This window comes from Danio rerio, chromosome 23 (assembly GCF_049306965.1).
Source record: "Danio rerio strain Tuebingen ecotype United States chromosome 23, GRCz12tu, whole genome shotgun sequence".
Taxonomy (NCBI): Eukaryota; Metazoa; Chordata; class Actinopteri; order Cypriniformes; family Danionidae; genus Danio; species Danio rerio.
This window is the reverse complement of record NC_133198.1, coordinates 46,905,809-46,925,000: the sequence shown is the minus strand read 5'-3', so window position 1 is coordinate 46,925,000 and position 19,192 is coordinate 46,905,809. Positions and strand designations below refer to the sequence as shown.

Genomic DNA, 19,192 nt, shown 5'->3' with positions numbered 1-19,192 from the left:
GCACGTGAGTGACAATCACACAGTATGAACTATCAAAGACGCGATCTGAGAGTATCGCCGATGAGTCGCCGATGCCTGTGAGATATTTGGCGTGCTGAATATCTGGAGCTGTCGGCGATTCAAATCATGCCGTGTGAATTGAGTTTTGACTGAAAATAACATCAGCGATCGCCTGCAGCCAATGAGAGAGCAGCTTTCACTTGTGTGTGTGTGTGTGTATACCTGCTGCAGGCCAGCGGGAGGCTGGGGGAGAAGTTAAAGCGCTTTTTCGGTTTATTTGGACTCACGAAATGGAGGAAAAACTAGTGCAGGTTTGACAGGACTCAGGAGCAACCGTGTCTGTTTGATGGTTCATACAGAAAGAAATTAGTTTATTATCAACGTTGAGGAGAAATGGCTAATTCCCTTTAAACCCAGGTGAGCAAACATGTACATGTTCTACCCCATTAAAGGCTTCTTACTCATTATGTAGTTATGAGAACGTAGTTTGGACGAAGTTGTCTGTGATTCTTCCTATAGTAAAGTCATGCAATCTGAAAGCCCCTGTCCCCGATCCATCTTGCAGTGTAAACAAAGCAGCGACGAAACACTAGCCCAGATAGTCATGCAGTGTGAAAACATCTGTGACACGACGACTTTGAAAATCCTGCAGTCTGAACTCGGCATAATGCAAACAATCAATTGCTTGTCGCTGGAATCTTGTGATGTTGTTAGGACACGGTGTTACAATGTAACCTGCTCAGCAAAGTTATGTTTATAATACTTAGATTATTTGCTAATAATCCAATCTGCATCTCATTTCGGAGGCTGCTACTATAGTCTTCAAGACTGAAATTAAACATGCTGTTTTTTCTGTTAAGGTAACCCAGGGTGCTGAAATGTAATTGGTTAAACTGGCAGTGGGCTGGTTATAGAGACATTATAACACACGGCATACAGCTGAAGTCAGAATTATTAGCCCCCCCGTTTATTTTTTCTCCCAATTTCTGTTTAACGGAGAAAAGATTTTTTTTTTTTTTATACATTTCTAATCATAATAGTTTTAATATCTCATTTCTAATAACGGATTTATTTTATCTTTGCTATGATGACAGTAAATAATATTTGACTAGATATTTTTCAAGACACTTCTAAACATCTTAAAGTGACATGTAAAGGCTTAACTAGGTTAATTAGGTGAACTAGGCAGGTTAGGGTAATTAGGCAAGTTATTGTATAACGATGGTTTGTTCTGTAGACTATTGAATAAAAAATAAGCTTAAAGGGGCTAATGATATTTACCTTAAAAGGGGGTTTAAAAAATTTAAAACTGCTTTTATTCTAGCCGAAATAAAACAAATAAAACTTTCTCCAGAAGAAAAAGTATTATCAGACATACTGTGAAAATTTCCTGAATCTGTTAAACATCATTTGGGAAATATTTAAAAAAGAAAAAATAATTTAAAGGGGGGCTAATAATTCTGACTTCAACTGTACATTTTCACGAACACAATAGCTAAACAAGCATGCATGTTTCTTAAATATTTGCAAACATATTATGGCATGTTATGCTTTAGCATAGTCAAAAACGTATAAACACCAATTTTTATTTAACAATCAATTTTTTTTATTGCAAATAAGCCCACAATAAAATCTAGTAAGTAAAAACAAAAAGAATAATTAAAAATAAAATAATTATTAATATTTAAGAACTATAATACAATATGTAAAAATGGATTGATGGCATTATTGTTGATCTAATCTACAACCACTACAAACATTTGATGTTCAGAATCACTGTTGTTTAATTTAATGAAGTGTTTAAGCAAGACATGTTAGATAATGAAGTGGAATGGTTGTAGGGGTGTTAAGGAAGCACTTCTTTAGTACTATTTGTGTTTGTGTGTGTGTTTGTCCAACAGCGGTCTTCACAGAAGTCCCTCATGACATGACGGCACAGAGCGGGCAGGACGTGGAGATGGCCTGTTCATTCAGAGGAGCCGGTTCTCCGTCCTACTCGCTGGAGATCCAATGGTGGTACATCAGGAACCACAGAGAGTGGACCGACCAGCAGACGTGGAACACCAACCAGGTACAGGCATCTCTCTTTGGGTCAGAACACACCAAGCCAACAGTCTGGTTAAGGGGCATTTCACACAGAACCCATTTTCTATCTCCAGTGCGCCACTTTTCTGTTGTTTTTCAGCACTTGATGTATGTGATTGAGTATTACAGTTACATCATTTGAAGAGCCTATATGTGTGAGCACTATGTTTTTTACACAACCTGTTAAGTTGAAAGAGCACAGCTCATCACTGTCAGGTCCAAAAGCAATCAGAAGAGCTCAGAGCAGTGGCGTAGCGGATGGGCCCGAAGGACACACACCGCGGTGGGGCCCCGCGTGATTAGGGGGCCCCAAGTCGTCGCGATTTTCAATAATTGAAAATCCGGCAACCGCAATAATCAAACTTTTGGGTACAACTGTGGTCGGAACCAATTTTCACAGGTCTGTGTTCTCTCCTCTCAAGCGGTGGACTACTTCATTCTGATTGCTTGCCGCCGAACCGCTCATTATCATAAAGGTGACTTGATTTCAACTCTCCTCGACGCCCACACAAGAGAAGATGCGCCGCGCTGTTCCTCGCCGCCGGTTCTCATTAAAAATAAATGACTTCTGGCTACTTTGACGCTCTCGCCGCTATCGGTTTGTGATCGCTCCTCAGTTTGTGAAGGGTTCCCTGCGTTGTCGCTCCACCCCACCTCCCTTTCCCGCTCCTCAATTTGTGATCACTTCCCCGCGTTGACCCCCCACCCCCCCAGCTTGGGGCCTCCGCATTTTGCGCTACACCACTGGCTCAGAGACAGAAGGTTGGTTAGATAAACAGGAGCTAGACTATTTAAAGCCATAAAGGTAAGACGCAATATTTTATAATCGATACAGAACCTAACAGGCAGCCATGGTAAGAAGGATAATATTGGGGTGATTTGGTCATATTTTCTTGAACTGGTAAGAACTTTGGCAGCTGCATTATACACTTACTGAAGTTTATTAATAGCGTGTGCATTCCAACCCATTAACAGAGCATTACAGTAATCCAGTCTAGAGGTCATAAAAGCATAAACTAACTTTTCTGCTAGAGATAGTGAGCATGTTTCTTAGCTCAGCAATATTTCTGAGATGAAATAAGGTGGTTTTTGTGACATGGAAGATATCGTTTTCAAAAGCTATAAACTTTTTTTATTATCTCTACTTTTCTATAGTTTTTCAGTGCTTGATGTGTTTGATTACTATAGTTGCATAATCAAGATGACTATTTCAAGCTTTATAATCAATACGGAAGTTAAACGGCAGTCAGTATAAAGAGAATAATATTGGGGTGATCTGTAATCAATATAATTATATCTAATAATATACATCTAGGAATAGAGTAGGAGTGAAAGGGGGGATTCTTGCAAAACGAAGATGGCTGTTATATGGAACTTAGGGTATTTTCTGCATTTGAGATAGTGAGCATGTTTCTTAGCTCAGTAATATTTCTGAGATGAAAGAAGGCGGTTTTTGTGACATGGGAAATTTTTTAAAGTCCATTCCGAAATGTATTTGGTAAAAGTATTTCCATTATAGTTTATGCACATTTTTTCTCATTAGATAAATAGTTTATCCTACTTAGTTGTGCACATACACTCACCAGCCACTTTATTGGGTACTCGTTAAGGCAAGTCTGCTGCAGTTCAAACCGAGCATCAAAATGGGGACGAAAGGTGATTTAAGTGACTTTGAACGTCGCATGGTTGTTGCTGCCAGATGGGCTGGTATGGAACAAAATCAATGCCAAAAGTCTTAAACGTTTAACCGTGGCAGAACCCCAAAAATTAGAAAAAAGAAGAGAAAGACTGGCAGAGTGATAAAAAGGTTAAATAGAAATATTAATTTAGAATCACGGATGACTTATTTAAGCGCAATAGCCCAAATACATGTCATACAATAAGAATATTAACAATCATAATAATAATTTAAATGATGAAAATGTATAACCTATCCCAATCCTGACATAGCTGCGTTTAAACAGCGCAAACATTACTCCTTATAGTAGTTATGCCATATTAGACGGTTCTGTATGAATAACTGAAGACGCTCCTTTAATGCATTCGCATGTTATGTTAAATTATTTTGAATTACACGCCCCATCCATAACCAACCTTAAATCATACCTGAACTCTGTTTAACAGTAAACTGTTTTGTGTGACATTCTCATAAAATCTCTCATTCGTAATTGTTCTTAGCGCTGACAATGTTTATCTATTTTGTACTATTATTATAATATTTCCTCTCCTGTTTCTCTTACGTTTATATTCTTTAGCTGTCAATATAAAACTTCACGTCTATGGAAGAAAGAGTCAATAAAGATAGAGAATGTGTAACATCATATTCATCAAAAGACGGTTTATGTGCAAGTAACCGCACCGGTCCGAGCAGGGAGCGAGCCGGCATGGGAGTCAAATGCTCAGAGGATGCTAAAGATTGCAGAACAACGTCTGTCCCTGGATCCGAGGAGTGAGATTTACGCGATCACCAGCTGGCTTCCGTTACATAAGGGCAAATATAGATGACTAAAACCTCATTTAATCATTTTACTCATACTTTTTATTATTTATAATGTCCAAGGCATTGATATTAAATATAAAATTCTACTTTTGTGCCTTTATTAGCAGCTGGCGATCTTCTGTAGGGATAATTTACAGTTTGACCCAAAGAATGACCAGTGTGGTAGATGAAGAAGAGCCGGAGTCAGAGATTTAAATAAATAAATCAAGTTTACTGAAGATAGTTTGCAGTTTCATTCGCAGAAGCCAGCTTCAACACTCGCAATGAGTTCCTGGGCCGCTCTGCTTACAGTTTCAACAATCGAACAATTGTACTCTTTACACAAGTCCAGAAAGGGTGGGATCCAGGTAAAAAGTTCTCATTGGTTACAACAGAAATAGACAATTCTAAATACATGCGTCAAAGAAACATAGTATCTACTTCCAGATATGGATGGCCTTAATGCGTGCGTCAAAGAAAGCATTGTATCTGTCTCCAGATATGGATGGCGACCTGATGCCTAGAGGTGAGGTCGCCTTAAGTTATTAGGAGCTGATCTCCGACGTGTAAAAAGCTAAACCAGGAAAACAATAGACACAAACGACCATCTGTGTTAAAGACTCAAGGATGTTTCTTGTACGTTCAGCTGTGTTATCAGGCTGTTTCAAGACTGTTTCCATCAACAGTCTGCTGCAATATCTTTACTCCACACAGTCTGTCTCCACACAAATAGGAGTTACATTACTATTAATTATACTCAAAAACAGATCAATCAAACAGCTATAAAATTATAGGCAATATATCAGGACAATAAAACAGCTGTCTTCTTCTCCTCTGTATTGGACCTCCAGTCATAAGAAAAGATGGAGAGAGAGAGAGAGAGAGAGAGAGAGGTCTCCATGACCTATGACCTGGTTTGTGTGTGTCCTGAAAACAAAGTTAAAATAGACAGGCAAAAAGAGAAACAAGGACACAGAACATTTTTGCAGTAAGCAGTTTTAACTTATTCGTTAGTTAAAATCAATTCACAGTTAAATACTGAGAAACAGGATGATGAAAAGGATAAACGTTGGTCCATGATGAGACGGATTGGAAAGCAGAAATCCGAATCCTTCACTTCAATCTGCAATCTATTGCTTCTCCTGCAGTTCCCGGATGTAATGTTGAATTTTATCAGTCGAATTTGATCCACTGAATTTATGGAAGCGAATATTTGAACTGAAAGAAAATGAACTGAAAATGACCCTTTGAATATGACACATCGTATTTTTAAAGGGTATTGAATATTTTGTAAGTGAAATCTGAAAATTGAATATGAATTATTGAAGTTTTAAGTATGAAAACGTGTTTGAAATATTTTTCGTTGAAATATTCACAGCTTAAATAAACAGATATGTTAAATTTTAGGACCTAAAAATATAAGCCCTGGAATTCAAGTCATTAAAATGCAAGAACTTGTTAATACGGTGTATTATTTTTTTCAGTTTGTGATATTCAACAAGCTTTTTTAATTCAAGACTTTTGGCATTGATTTTGTTCCATAGGCTGGTCTGTCAATGTCAAAATCATGTCAATATGGAAACATATCTCTGAGAAATATTTCCAGTACCTTGTTGAATCTACACCACGAAGGATTAACGCAGTTCTAAAGGCAAAAGGGGGGCCAACCTGGTATTAGTAAGGTGTACCTAATAAAGTGGCCGTTGAGTGTACGTTTGTTTGCGCACTTTTAAAATGTATGCACATCTTGGAGTTTCCATTAAGCTTTTTTTATGTGATATTTCAAAATGCGCATAAAAATAGGTGTCTGAAAACACAGCTAGTGCCGCAGAATGCCACTGTTGACCTTTGACGTGTGTGTGTGGTCTGATCTGTCAGCTGTGAGGGTGTGTTTTCAGTGGCAGCGTGTGGAGGATTAAATCTGATCCAGAAAGCCAAGAGTTACTAAGATCATAATCCCAGCATTCTGTCAGCGGTGTCCCCCGGAGCTCAGACGTAACCTGCGCACACAATTACAGCACACACAGCTGATAACTATTACTAACAATACACACGACAATGGGATCCACAGCGAACTGACACACACGATCGCAATTACACGACCATGTCCTCTGAATGACTGACCACTCGAGACACTCACACAGCAGAGAGAGAGAGAGAGAGAGAGAGAGAGAGAGAGAGAGAGAGAGCATCCAGCCTGACACACATACACACAAATACAAACACACAAGAACAACACAGACATTGACCTGGACAGACTAGTGTGCATACATTATATATTATTATAGTCATTTTATTTTAAGAAATGATAAATATTATGCTTAAAAATAAAATATCCAATTAAAGTTTGCTTATTTTGACACTTTATTTTTAAAGTGTGGCTAACAAAAACCTAAATTTTATAGATTTTTTTATGGTGAGGCAAGTAAAAATCTTTCATTGGGTCCAACCAGGTCAACAGTAAAAAAAACTCTTAGTGTTTATCCCCCTGTATAAGTCTGAAATTTCATTCATAACGGTCTTAAATTTGTCTTGATGAAACCTGCAGTTAATGGTTTAAGCCTTGTACCTTCAAATAAAGTGTGACCCAAAAATGCATTGCAATGCAAATTTGTTAGTTTTAATAAAACCGCTGGGACATAAAAGTGGCCAAAGAAACCCAAATGTGAAGAGAGGAGAGGATACAGTGATATTAATGGAACCAGGAGTCTGCAGCAGGTAACAGTCCACACTACATTAATCACTATGGTGGAAATAGCTGCAAGTCCTGAGAGAGAGAGAGAGAGAGAGAGAGAGAGAGAGAGAGGGAGAGAGAGAGAGGGAGAGAGAGGGAGTGAGAGAGAGAGAGAGAGAGAGAGAGAGAGAGAGGGAGTGTGAGAGAGAGAGAGAGAGGGAGGGAGAGAGAGGGAGTGTGAGAGAGAGAGAGAGAGAGAGGGAGGGAGAGAGAGGGAGTGAGAGAGAGAGGGAGGGAGAGAGAGAGGGAGGGAGAGAGAGAGGGAGAGAGAGAATCTTTGAAATTATATTGATAAAATATTAAATATACTAATAAACATATTCATATTTATTATTACAGTTTTAGGTCACACTTTACAATGAGGTTCATTAGTTAATGTAAATTAATGCATTTACTAACGTGAACAAACCATGAACAATACATTTACTACTGTATTTGTTCATGTTAGTTAACGTTAGTTAATGAAAATACAGTAGTTCATTGTTAGTTCATGTTAACTCATGGTGCATTAACTAATGTTAACAAGCACGGACTTGGATGTTAATAATGCATTAGTAAATGTTCAATTATGATTAATAAATGCTGTACATGTGTTGTTCATGATTAGTTCATGTTAGTAATGTATTAACTAATGAACCTTATTGTAAAGTGTTACCCAGTTTTATAATGAAAAAATGTTGCTTGTTAAATTCACAGTATTCTCGTTTATTATTATTGTTATTTTTTGTATTTGTATTTTTGTTTACCACTAGTACAACCATTTACTGTGTTTACCACTGTATGTTGTTGTTGTTTTTTAAATATATACAGTTCTCAACATATATGAGTTCACTCCTCACAAATCTCTAATTGAAATGATCTTATTCAGATTAAGTTGGAAGTTTACGTCCTTGTATAGACAGTTGAAGTCAGAAAAATTCACCCTCCTGTGATTTTTTATTTATTTAAATTTTTTTTGGTCAAATATTTCCAAAATAATGTTGAACAGATTCAGGAATTTTTCACAGTATTTTCTATAATATTTTTTCTTCTGGAGAAAGTCTTATTTGTTTTATTTCGGCTAGAATAAAAGCAGTTTTTAATTTTTTTAAAAGCATTTTAAGGTCAATCTTATCAGCCCCTTTAAGCTAAATTTGTTTTGGATTGTCTACAGAACAAACCACTGTTATACAATGACTTGCCTAATTACCCTAACTTTACCTTAATTAACCTAGTGAAGCCTTTAAATGCAGTTGTGTAAAGTAACAAATTACAAATACTCAAAAGACTGTAATCGAGTCACAAAAACCGCCTTCTTTCATCTCAGAAATATTGCTGAGCTAAGAAACATGCTCACTATCTCAAATGCAGAAAAGCTAGTTCATGTTTTTATGACCTCTAGATTGGATTACTGTAATGCTCTGCTCACTGGTTGTAATTCATACGCTATTAATAAGTGAAGTTTATTTATAAACTAATTCCAAAAGGATCACATGCTTATGATTGCTTACTGCTGGTCCCGCATAATTCAATTTTAAAAATGTGTTTTTTTACTTTCCCTCGAGTTCATTTTTCCTGAAGTATCGGTACTCTTACTCAGCTACTTTCCTTTAAACTGCATCACTACTTAATGAGTTGCAGCAAACTGTTTGGAAGCATTAAAAGTGTCCAAGAAGATGTCCAAAATCCTTACATGCATTGACCCAGAGACTGTTTAGATGCATGTCACTGATGAGAAGATGACGGATGTTTACTGTATGATCACTGAAATTACCTTAAACACCCAGCAGGCACAAGACGTCAACATGACATCAGATTAATGTTGTACCCCAACATTGCACTGTCATGAAGATGTTGTATTTTGTTTGGAAATGAAAATCAGAGGGCGAGGCAGTGGCGCAGTAGGTAGTGCTGTCGCCTCACAGCAAGAAGGTCGCTGGGTCGCTGGTTCTGTGTGGAGTTTGCATGTTTGCATGTTCTCCCTGCCTGGGTTTCCTCCGGGTGCCTCGGTTTCCCCCACAGTCCAAAGACATACGGTACAGGTAAATTGTCCGAAGTGTATGAGTGTGTATGTGAATGTGTGTGTGTGGATGTTTCCCAGAGATGAGTTGCGGCTGGAAGGGCATCCGCTGCGTAATAACTTGCTGGATAAGTTGGCGGTTCATTCCGCTGTGGCGATCCCGGATTAATAAAAGGACTAAGCCAACAAGAAAATGAATGAATGAAAATCAGATTGTTGTCATAATATTAACATCTTATGACATTGTGTGCCTGCTGAGAAATAACTTAACACACTACAGAATGTTACGTTTACACACATCCACAAATTAGATGTAAATCATCAGCATTTTACAGCGCAATACTCGCTACTCACTACTCTTGAGTACCTCTGAAAGGGCTACTTTTTACTCCTACTTTGAGTACTATTTACAACAGACACTTTTACTCTACTTTACTATAGGCAAGTAATGGTACTTTAATCTAAGTATGATTGTTCAGTACTCTTTCCACCACTGTTTAAAGACCACCTGGAATCTGCACGCGGAGATTTCCGCAGATTTTTAGCCCATCCTTATTTCTGTTTATTTACTTGAGTAAATGTTTGTTAATCTATATTTATTCAGTTATTTAATTATATTCAGTAATATTATTGACTAATGTGAAAATGTTCATCTTATTTATGTACAGTGCAATTTGTACAGTAATATTTTCTGTCTTTTACTAGATATATCATATGAGAGACTTGCTTTATTTACCAAATGAAGTGAATCTTATTGGATTTGCATTTTAAACATTAATTAAAAGTTAAAAAGATAAATTTTTTATTTCATATATCAAGGTTTTAGTTATGATACTCCCAAAATAATTCAGCAGAAATCCGCAGACTTTTACCAAAATTCTCTGCAGAAATAGCAAAAAACGTCCGCAGATTTCGTCTGGCCCTAATCATGACACCCCCCACTTTCGGTTAAAGTCTACCTCAGAATTTTTTCAAAAGATGCATCATAATGGGCGTGGAGCTTCGCGAGCAAAGGGCAGGAGTGGGCGTGGCCAGCAGGGGAGAAGGAGGGGAGCAAGCAATTGTTGTCAGTCGGCTCACAAAATGAGACACGAACCGTGAGGAGACGCATGAGTTTATAGTTTACAAAGTTAAAATGTAAAGAAATAAACAGTAATTTAATGCCCTGCTACATTTGTCATTTATAATTTCATATACAGATAACCACAATCTATATCATCATAAAGATAATCTTGTTCATATAAACACTATAAATGAGGACTTCTCCCTCAATCCCCGGGTCTGAATGCAGACTCAGTGCAGCAGGTCTCTTACCCTGTCTATTTTAACCATTAGCGCTGCTGGTAATCTGGAGGATTTAGGCAAACACAGCAGCATGGTGATGTGTCTGAATGTGAACGAACTACTGATAAAAGACGACGTCCATCATTCTCCAATTCTCGTACTGATCTCACGACAAAAATGCTTGCAGCACACACACAGCTTTGCTGTTTCAACCCTGACAGCATTGCAGGGAAAACATGCAACAAATAACCGTGGATCATGGAAACAAACACATAGGACCCTTCATGAACGGCTAAATACTGTGTGCCGTGGGTCCATGTCTCACATCTTGGCTCTAGCAGGTCAGCCTTGCCTTCCGAAAGCATGTGCAGTCATGAATAATTAAGAAGCCGGCTCTTCTCATAGGAAACCGACACATCCTCTTTGCACTTGCAGTTTTGAGCTACGGGACCGATTTTGATCCGCCCCAAAAATAATTTTAAGTGAAGTTTATGTATAAACAAATTTCGAGAGGATCACGTGCGTATGATTTCTAGCGGCTGGATCCGCGTTATCCAATTCACTACGCTCCAATCAGATGACTCCTAAACTACTATAAATACCCTGGGTTTCATTCCACTGCTATCTTCGTTTTGAAGAGTCCCCCCTTCCACCCCTACTCCTCCTTCTTAGACGGGTGACACGGTGGCCCAGTGCGTAGCACTGTTGCCTCACAGCAAGAATGTCTCTGGTTCATGGCTTTACCAAACCAGCAGACATTTCTGTGTGGAGTTTGCCCTTCTCCCCGTGCTCACGTGGGTTTCCCCCGGGTTCCCCGGTTTCCTCCCACCGCCTAAAAACATGCAATTAAGTTAATTGAATAATCCAAATTGGCACCATAGATATGCACCTAGTACGTAGTTATCTTCAAGAGCAATCACTTGCTGTTCATTGGCTACTACAGCAAGGGAGTTCACGAGGTCTACCTGAGCTCAAACTCCCCTCCCGCCTTGCAACGGGAGGGAGCCCTGGGCTCGAGGATCTCATGAGCTCAGGGCTCTCTCCCGAAACAGCATGACAAACAAGCTTTTATAATTAATCATCAGCTAAGTGTGAACTCTTGAAACTCGGACGCTGAAATTAGCTGACAAAAGCTCAAAATTATCCAGTTTTTCCCCACAACTAAAGCTGACAGCTGCTAACATTAGCCCCTTTCACACAGTGATACCGGTAATTATCTGGAAAATTTCCGGAACGACTTTACCGGTATATTCAAAAAAGCGCTGTTCACACAGGCGAGGACGTTACGGAAATTTTCCGGAAAAGAGCATTCACACATCCATTCCAAAATACCGGTAAATTCTGACATCATTCACCACAAGTGAGCTTTAAACGGCTGCGCTTGTGTTTGTAAACATTTGACTAAATTACAAACTCTGTTGATGATCAATATTGTGAACAACTTTCACAGGATCACTTTCGCATGTCGAGATGTTCATAATATGTGCGTGTGCAGGCGCTCACAGGCTGTTTCACAGGCACACGCAAAGCTTGAAGGTAAACAAACAACGGCTTATCATAAGCATCTCATCGATGTTTATTTACACAGTTGACATAAAGAAGAACATATAAACGTGATCTGAGTAACTTCTAGCAGCTGAATGTGTCTGGAAAAATATTCTAAGGGTTTTATTCTCACAAACCGCGTAAATGCGGTCTGACTGTTGTGATTGACTAAAGCAGACGTCTCACGTCAGCACGTTCTAGACGTGCACGTGCTTATTACGGTAATCTTCCTTCTGCATTCACACAGCGCAGCATTCCGGCAAATTACCGGTAATGTTACAACTTCTCTTTCCGGAAAATAGCCAGAACGAATTTACCGGTATTTTCAAAAAGGACCTGTTCACACATACAACCTTTCCGGAAAATTGCCGGTAATTTTCCGGAAAGGTCTGTATGTGTGAAAGGGGCTATTGTCTTAACTGATGCTCAACACACACACATCTGTTAACATCTCAAATAAAGTACTCGAGGGTTTCGTGAACCTTTAAACGTCACTTTAAGCTGAATACTAGCATCTTGGCAAAGATAAAAGAAATCAGTAATTAGAAATAAGTTATTAAAACAGTTATGTTTAGAAATGTGTTGAAGAAATCTTCTCAAACAGAAATATAAAATATACAGCGGGGATAATAATTCAGACTTCAACTGTATATGTGTCCCATATAATCCCTCTCTGATTTTATTGATTGTTTATGTAATGTGCAATGCTTTGGTAATACTTGAAAAGTCATGCTAATAGAGCTCTGCTGAATTAAAATTGAATTGAGAGAGAGAGAGATAGAGAAAGAGAGAGAGAGAGGTAGAGAGTCCTAAAGAAAGAGTGTAAGAGAGATTTGAGGGCTCCTGCTGTGAACTGGAGATGCTGTTTAATTGGATGGAGGGATGAAAAGAGGGTCATGGAGAAAGTCTTGCTCACCTTTGCGTCATGTTTTATTCATGAAGGACTCCTGAGGATCAGCGGAGGCCAGTTAAGAGCATGTGGAGGAGAAAAAAATAACATCTTATTCCAGCACAACCACAGGCCTCATTATGTGTTTGTTGCTCAGATATTCGTTTCCTTTACTCTCTGTAATTGAATTAAGCTCAAATACTGGACAGCATGCGGTGTCTCATCTCTAAAGGGCTTGTGCTTGGGTCAAAGTTTGGTCAGTCGCCACATTAAATTAATCCTATAGTAATTTATAGTAAATACTAAGGCTGAATTAAACATCGTTCATCACAATGTGTGTATCCGCTGATTTCTCTCTACTCTGTCCCAAGTGCAAGACAGAAATAGCTAACCTTACCCACTGTTTATGGATTTGTAACAAAATATAGAGGTTCTGGTTGGGGGTTTCCGAATAAGGGAGTAAAGTTTTGGGTGTTTCTGTGGTTCCAGATCCAGCATCTTATGTGTTAGGAATGTCCTCTCCTGTAAAGCCTGGTTTATACTTCTGCGTCAAGTGACCGGCGTAACCCTCGGCGCATGCAACGCGTGTAGCTGTGCATTTATACTTCTGCGCGCTGTCTCTGTTGGTCTGCATTAACACTTCTGAAACGCTAGTTGGCAGTGAGGTGTAAATGTTCCTCTGTGTCGAGTTTCTTCACTGCTGCTTTGCTTTTCCTGAACACTTCCGGGATGTACAAGTGGCTCAAACTCGCTCATTTTATGGCTGGAACCGGCGGACGTGCAACAACTTTAACTATGATGTAAACACAAAACAAAACTTTCCATTCGGAGCTCCTTCACAGGACTCCCCACTTGTAAACAATCGCTCCATTGGGCTCGCGCCATTCGCGCGGCTCTCGGTCCCGCCCATACTCGTCAGCGCTACCAAGCCGACCAATCACAGAGCTTGCGCTACGCGTCGTTGAGACGTGTAGTTACATTTTTTGAGAGGTGCACGTCAGTGACCGATGGCCACGGCGAAGGGCTATGCGTCAGCGCCGTAGCATACGCCGGCGTTTGACGCAGAAGTATAAATCAGCCTTAAGCCTTGATAAGTGCAAAATGAGGCTTTTCAATTTCCTTCTTTTTAATGCAAGAAAATGTAAACTTTTATAATGGATCTCTCTGTTAGGATGTGGCACTGAACTATTCTTGAACACGTATCGTTAGATTATCTGACCTGTATTGTACATGATAAAAGTGGAGTTTTTCGTAAAATCTGGTAGAGGTGTGAACCTACACTGGTCTCACGGTTCGGTTGGGTTACGATTATCATGCCATCGATTCGGTTTAATTCGATATTTCGGTGCATCACGGTGCATTGACGATGCTTTCCATACACAGTGTTATATTTTGAGGGGAGGCTCGAACAAGCTGTCTGTATGAACACACAGACACACAGCACCACAGTCTCTCATTCACACACATACACAAACATAGACAGCACCAAACAAACAAACACACACACATAAGCCCTCGCAATATGCGCTTAGCCGGGAGAGCTCGCGCAAAAAAACGAAAAAAAGAAGCACTTTTCTGACGATCCCTTACTGAGAGCTTTGCTCAGCGCGAGCTCTCCCGGCTAAACGCAGATTGTGAGGGCTTAAACAGAGCAGTGCTCGTAAAGTTGTCGAGCAAAAAAGAAAAGAAAAAGACAGCTGTGAAAACATGACCAGCTTTGTCTTTTTGTAGGAAACACACTTTAGATCTTTTTAGGGTAAGAGGTTTTTGAGTTATTGCCGTCTGTAACTGAATGTGTCAGGAATATCGAAAACAAAACCAACTGAACCCCGCTCATTTCTGGCACCCCCCTGGATGTACAGCACCCTTAGCATTTGCCTATACTGCCTATGCCACGGGCCGGCCCTGAGTTGGCTTCTGAGTGTTGTAAATACCCGCGCTCACCTCCCTCGCGCATGGGAGATAAATGACGTCAGTAAATAATAACCGGTTATGATTATTACTGAACCGATAGCGAATTATACGCGTCTGCAATGCGTTGCACCGAAGAAACAATTATTTTGACACCCCTAAAATCCCTGGCATATATTGATTTTGATATTGCTTCTATCCTGACAAAAGGATTTATTTAAGAAGATCATGGTTGGTTTTAATGATTGTTTCACACTTACTATTAATAATTTAATATTCTTTACATTTTCCAGACCCACTGAACTCCCATGTGTTATATATGGGCATCTGTAAAGCCAAATTTGTGTTTGTGAGCTGAACTGTACCTTCTTGTTTGTTTTTTGTTATTTGTTGTTGTCATTGGATCATCATTATTTTGCAAGGATGTTATTTTATTGATTTATTATTATTTGTTTATATGTATATAAAAGCAAAAACTTAAATATATATAAATATATAAAAATATATAAATATAAATATATATAAAAAAGTTTTTGCTTTTATATACACCGCCAACCGCCAACTATTCCAGCATATGATTTACACAGCGCATGTCCCTCTAGCTGCAACCTAGTATTGGGACCCTCTAGCTGCAACCTAGTATTGGGAAACACCCATACACTCACAAACACACACACACACTCATTCACTACAGCCTGTGTTTGCCTGTGAACATACAAACTCCACACAGAAATACCAACTAGCCCAGCCAGGACTTGAACCCGTAACCTTTTCTTATCAGCTTAGTCCTTTTATTAATCTGGGGTCGCCACAGCGGAATGAACCGCCAACTTATCCAGCAAATGTTTTATGCTGCGAATGCCCTTCCAGCCGCAACCCATCACTGGGAAACACCCATACACACTCATTCACACACACATATACACTACAGTCAATTTTAGCTTACCCAGTTCACCTGTACCACATGTCTTTGTTGGAGAAACCGGAGCTTCCGGAGAAAACCCACACGATCACAGGGAGAACATGCAAACTCCACACAGACGCCAACTGACCCAGCCGAGGCTCGAACCAGCGACCGTCTTGCTGTGAGCCCCTGTATTATTTATTAAAGGTAAAAAAATACAGATATTCATTCATTCATTTTCCTTCAGCTTATTCATCAGGGGTTGCCACAGCGGAATGAACCGCCAACTATTTCAGCATATGTTTTTCTCAGCGCATGCCCTTCCAGCTGCAACCTAGTATTGGGAAACACCCATACTCTCTCACATTCACATTCACACACACACACACACACACACACGCACACACACACAAACACACACACACAAACACACACACACATTCACTACAGCCAGTTTTTGCCTGTGAACATGCAAACTCCACACAGAAATGCCAACTGACCCAGCCGAGCCTAGAACCAGCAACCTTAATAATCTTCTTGTTTATTTATTATTATTATCATTATTTATGTAGTTCTGAATCTGTTAACATGATCTATGACTATGGTTTGTTTATTTATTTGTTTGTTTGTTTGTTTGTTTACAGGTGATGCCACAGAACGAGATGTCAAAGGACGCCACCAAAATCAGTGTAAGTGTTTGATGTGTGTGTGTAAGTGTGTGAGGTGTGTGTGTGTAAGCGTGTGTGTCAGTGTGTGTGTGTAAGTGTGTGTGTCAGTGTGTGTGTGTGTGTGTGTCAGTGTGTGATGTGTGTCGTTTCCTCTCCATTTCCTTCATCAATGTGTCTTTTGTGTTGGTTCACGGCTGTGTTCATCTGCTGCTCAGTTAGAGAATGTAAAAATACATGGTGTGTGTGTGTGTGTGTGTGTGTGTGTGTGTGTGTGTGTGTGTGTGTGTGTGTGTGTGTGTTTTCAGGGCAAGTAAGTGGAGCATGCAAACACAACATCATTCTTTGCTGTGCTGAAGGTGATTGTTTGCAACTTGCTCGACTCTTGCTGGTTGAGAGGCTGCAGGCTGTGTGTGTGTGCGTCATAGGCGTAGCGGACACTAAGTGTGTGTTTGTGTGTGTGTGTGTGTATGTTATTTGTATGCATGTGTTTGTGTGTGTGTGTGTGTGTTTGTGTCTGCAAAAATATTCTTGTGTGCCTGTGCTTATATGTACATGCGTGTGTGTGTGTGTGTGTGTGTGTGTGTGTGTATGTATGTTATTTGTATGTGTGTGTTTGTGTGTGTGCGCAAATATTCTTGTGTGCATGTGAGTATATGTACATGCGAGTGTGTGTGTGTGTGTGTGTGTGTGTGTGTGTGTGTGTGTATGTATGTTATTTGTATGTGTTTGTGTGTGTGCGCAAATATTATTTTGTGCATGTGAGTTCATGTTCATGCGAGTGTGTGCATGTGTGTTTGTGAAAGAGAGTGTGTGTATATATATGTGTGTGTTTGTGTGTGAAAGAATGAGAGAGAGTGTGTGTGTGTGTGTGTGTGTGTGTGTGTGTGTGTATGCGTGCATGCATTTGTGTGTGCATATATTTTTGCATGTATGTGTGTGCGTGTCTGTCTGTGTGTGTCCATGTCTTTGTGTGGATTTGTGTGTGTTATTTGTATGTGTGTGTGTCCATGTCTTTGTAAAAGTGAACGTGTGTGTGTTCGTCTGTTTGTGTGAGTGAATGTGTGTGTTATTCTGTGTTTGTGTCTCTGTGCGTGAACCCTTTATAGTGTATGTGTGTTTATGTTTGTGTGTTTCTTTGTGAGTGAATATTAATGTGTGTGTGTGTGTGTGTGTGCGTGTGCGTGTGCGTATGTGTGTGTGTTTCTATGTGTGTATTTGTATCTGTGTGTGCTTGTTTGTGTGTATTTGTATGTGTTTGTTTCTATCCGTCTGTGCATGTGCGTGTGTTTGTGTGTGTTTGTTTCTATCTGTGTATGTATGTGTATGCATGTTTCTATCTGTGTGCTTGTTTGTGTGTGTTTGAGTGTGTTTGTTTGTGTACTTGTTTATATATCCCATATATCGTACTTGTTTACTTGTTTATATTATATGTCAGGACATGAACCCGAATGCACACAGACTTATGGGGACTTGTAACACTGTGGGGACTAAAATTGCGACAAGCATGCTCATAAATCACACAGGATGTAGAATCCTACATGAACAAGATTGTTTCCTGTGAGGGCTGGCTTTAGGTGTAGGGCTAGAGAACACACAGTCTGTATAGCAGAAACATCATTACACGCCTATGAGAGTCCCCACCGGGATATATGAACTAGTCTCTGTGTGTGTGAGTGTGTATGTGTGTGTTTGTGTGGGTGGATAAATCAAAGCTCCTCTCTCTGCTCCTCCATAAAATATTCACAAGGACATTTGCTTGCAGTGTGAAGGCGAGCTGTGAGTCTGAGCTTCAGTGAGGTGCAGCGGGACGGATCCAGCATGCTTTTCAACACTTGCGCTTTAGCTGTGAACTTATTTGTGATCGTGGAGAAGCCGAAGTGATTGTTTGTTTGTTAACACTCTCAGCATATGTAGCGCAGTGTTAGCGGCGCCAGCGAGTGGAGTTAATGTCCGCGTGTGCATGTGTGTGCTGGTGAATGTATGTTTATTTATCCACCTGATCCACACTCAATCTGCTGCACCGGCAGACGGCTTTATCGAGCGTCTGGGCCCGCGCCTCAGCTCCTCTGGGAAAACTGACCGCTTTACAGAGAGAACGAGAGAGAAAGAGAGATTGTCCTATTGTTTTGTGATTCAGAGACAGAGAGAGAAGGAAAGAGAGAGCTGTGAATGTGTCTCTCGTGTGTTTCCACAGCTCCACCTCATCACAGCACACATGCAGAATAATGCATTCACTCCCTCACTGCATTTCACTGACTCTGCTGCTGCATTTTACTTTATTACTGTGTTTCACTGCATCAACTGCTCCATATCACTGCCTCTACCGATGCGTTTTACTCTATTACTGCATTACACTGCTTCTAATTCTGCATTTCACTGCATCTATTAATGCATTTTACTCTATTACTGCATTTTACTTCATCACTGCATTTCACTGCCTCTACTGATGCATTTTACTCTATTACTGCATTTCACTGCATCTAATTCTGCATTTCACTGCATCTATTAATGCATTTTACTGCATCTAATGATGCATTTTACTTTATTACTCCATTTCACTGCCTCCACTGCTGAATTTCACTGCCTCTACTGATGCATTTTGCTCTATTCCTGCATTTCACTGCATCCACTGCTGCATTTCACTGCCTCTATCAATCCATTTTGCTCTATTCCTGCATTTCACTGCATCTAATG

The 19,192-nt window shown here is 39.8% G+C and overlaps 1 protein-coding gene across 1 annotated transcript in view; it reads left to right on the top strand.

Moving 5' to 3' along the window:
* Positions 1–19,192, top strand: part of vstm2la (V-set and transmembrane domain containing 2 like a) — a 95,819-nt gene that overhangs the window by 73,954 nt on the left and 2,673 nt on the right. The window contains exons 2-3 of the mRNA XM_073939432.1: positions 1,902–2,071; positions 16,475–16,519. Coding sequence (XP_073795533.1) covers positions 1,902–2,071; positions 16,475–16,519 — 215 coding nt within the window. The remainder of the gene's footprint in view (positions 1–1,901; positions 2,072–16,474; positions 16,520–19,192) is intronic.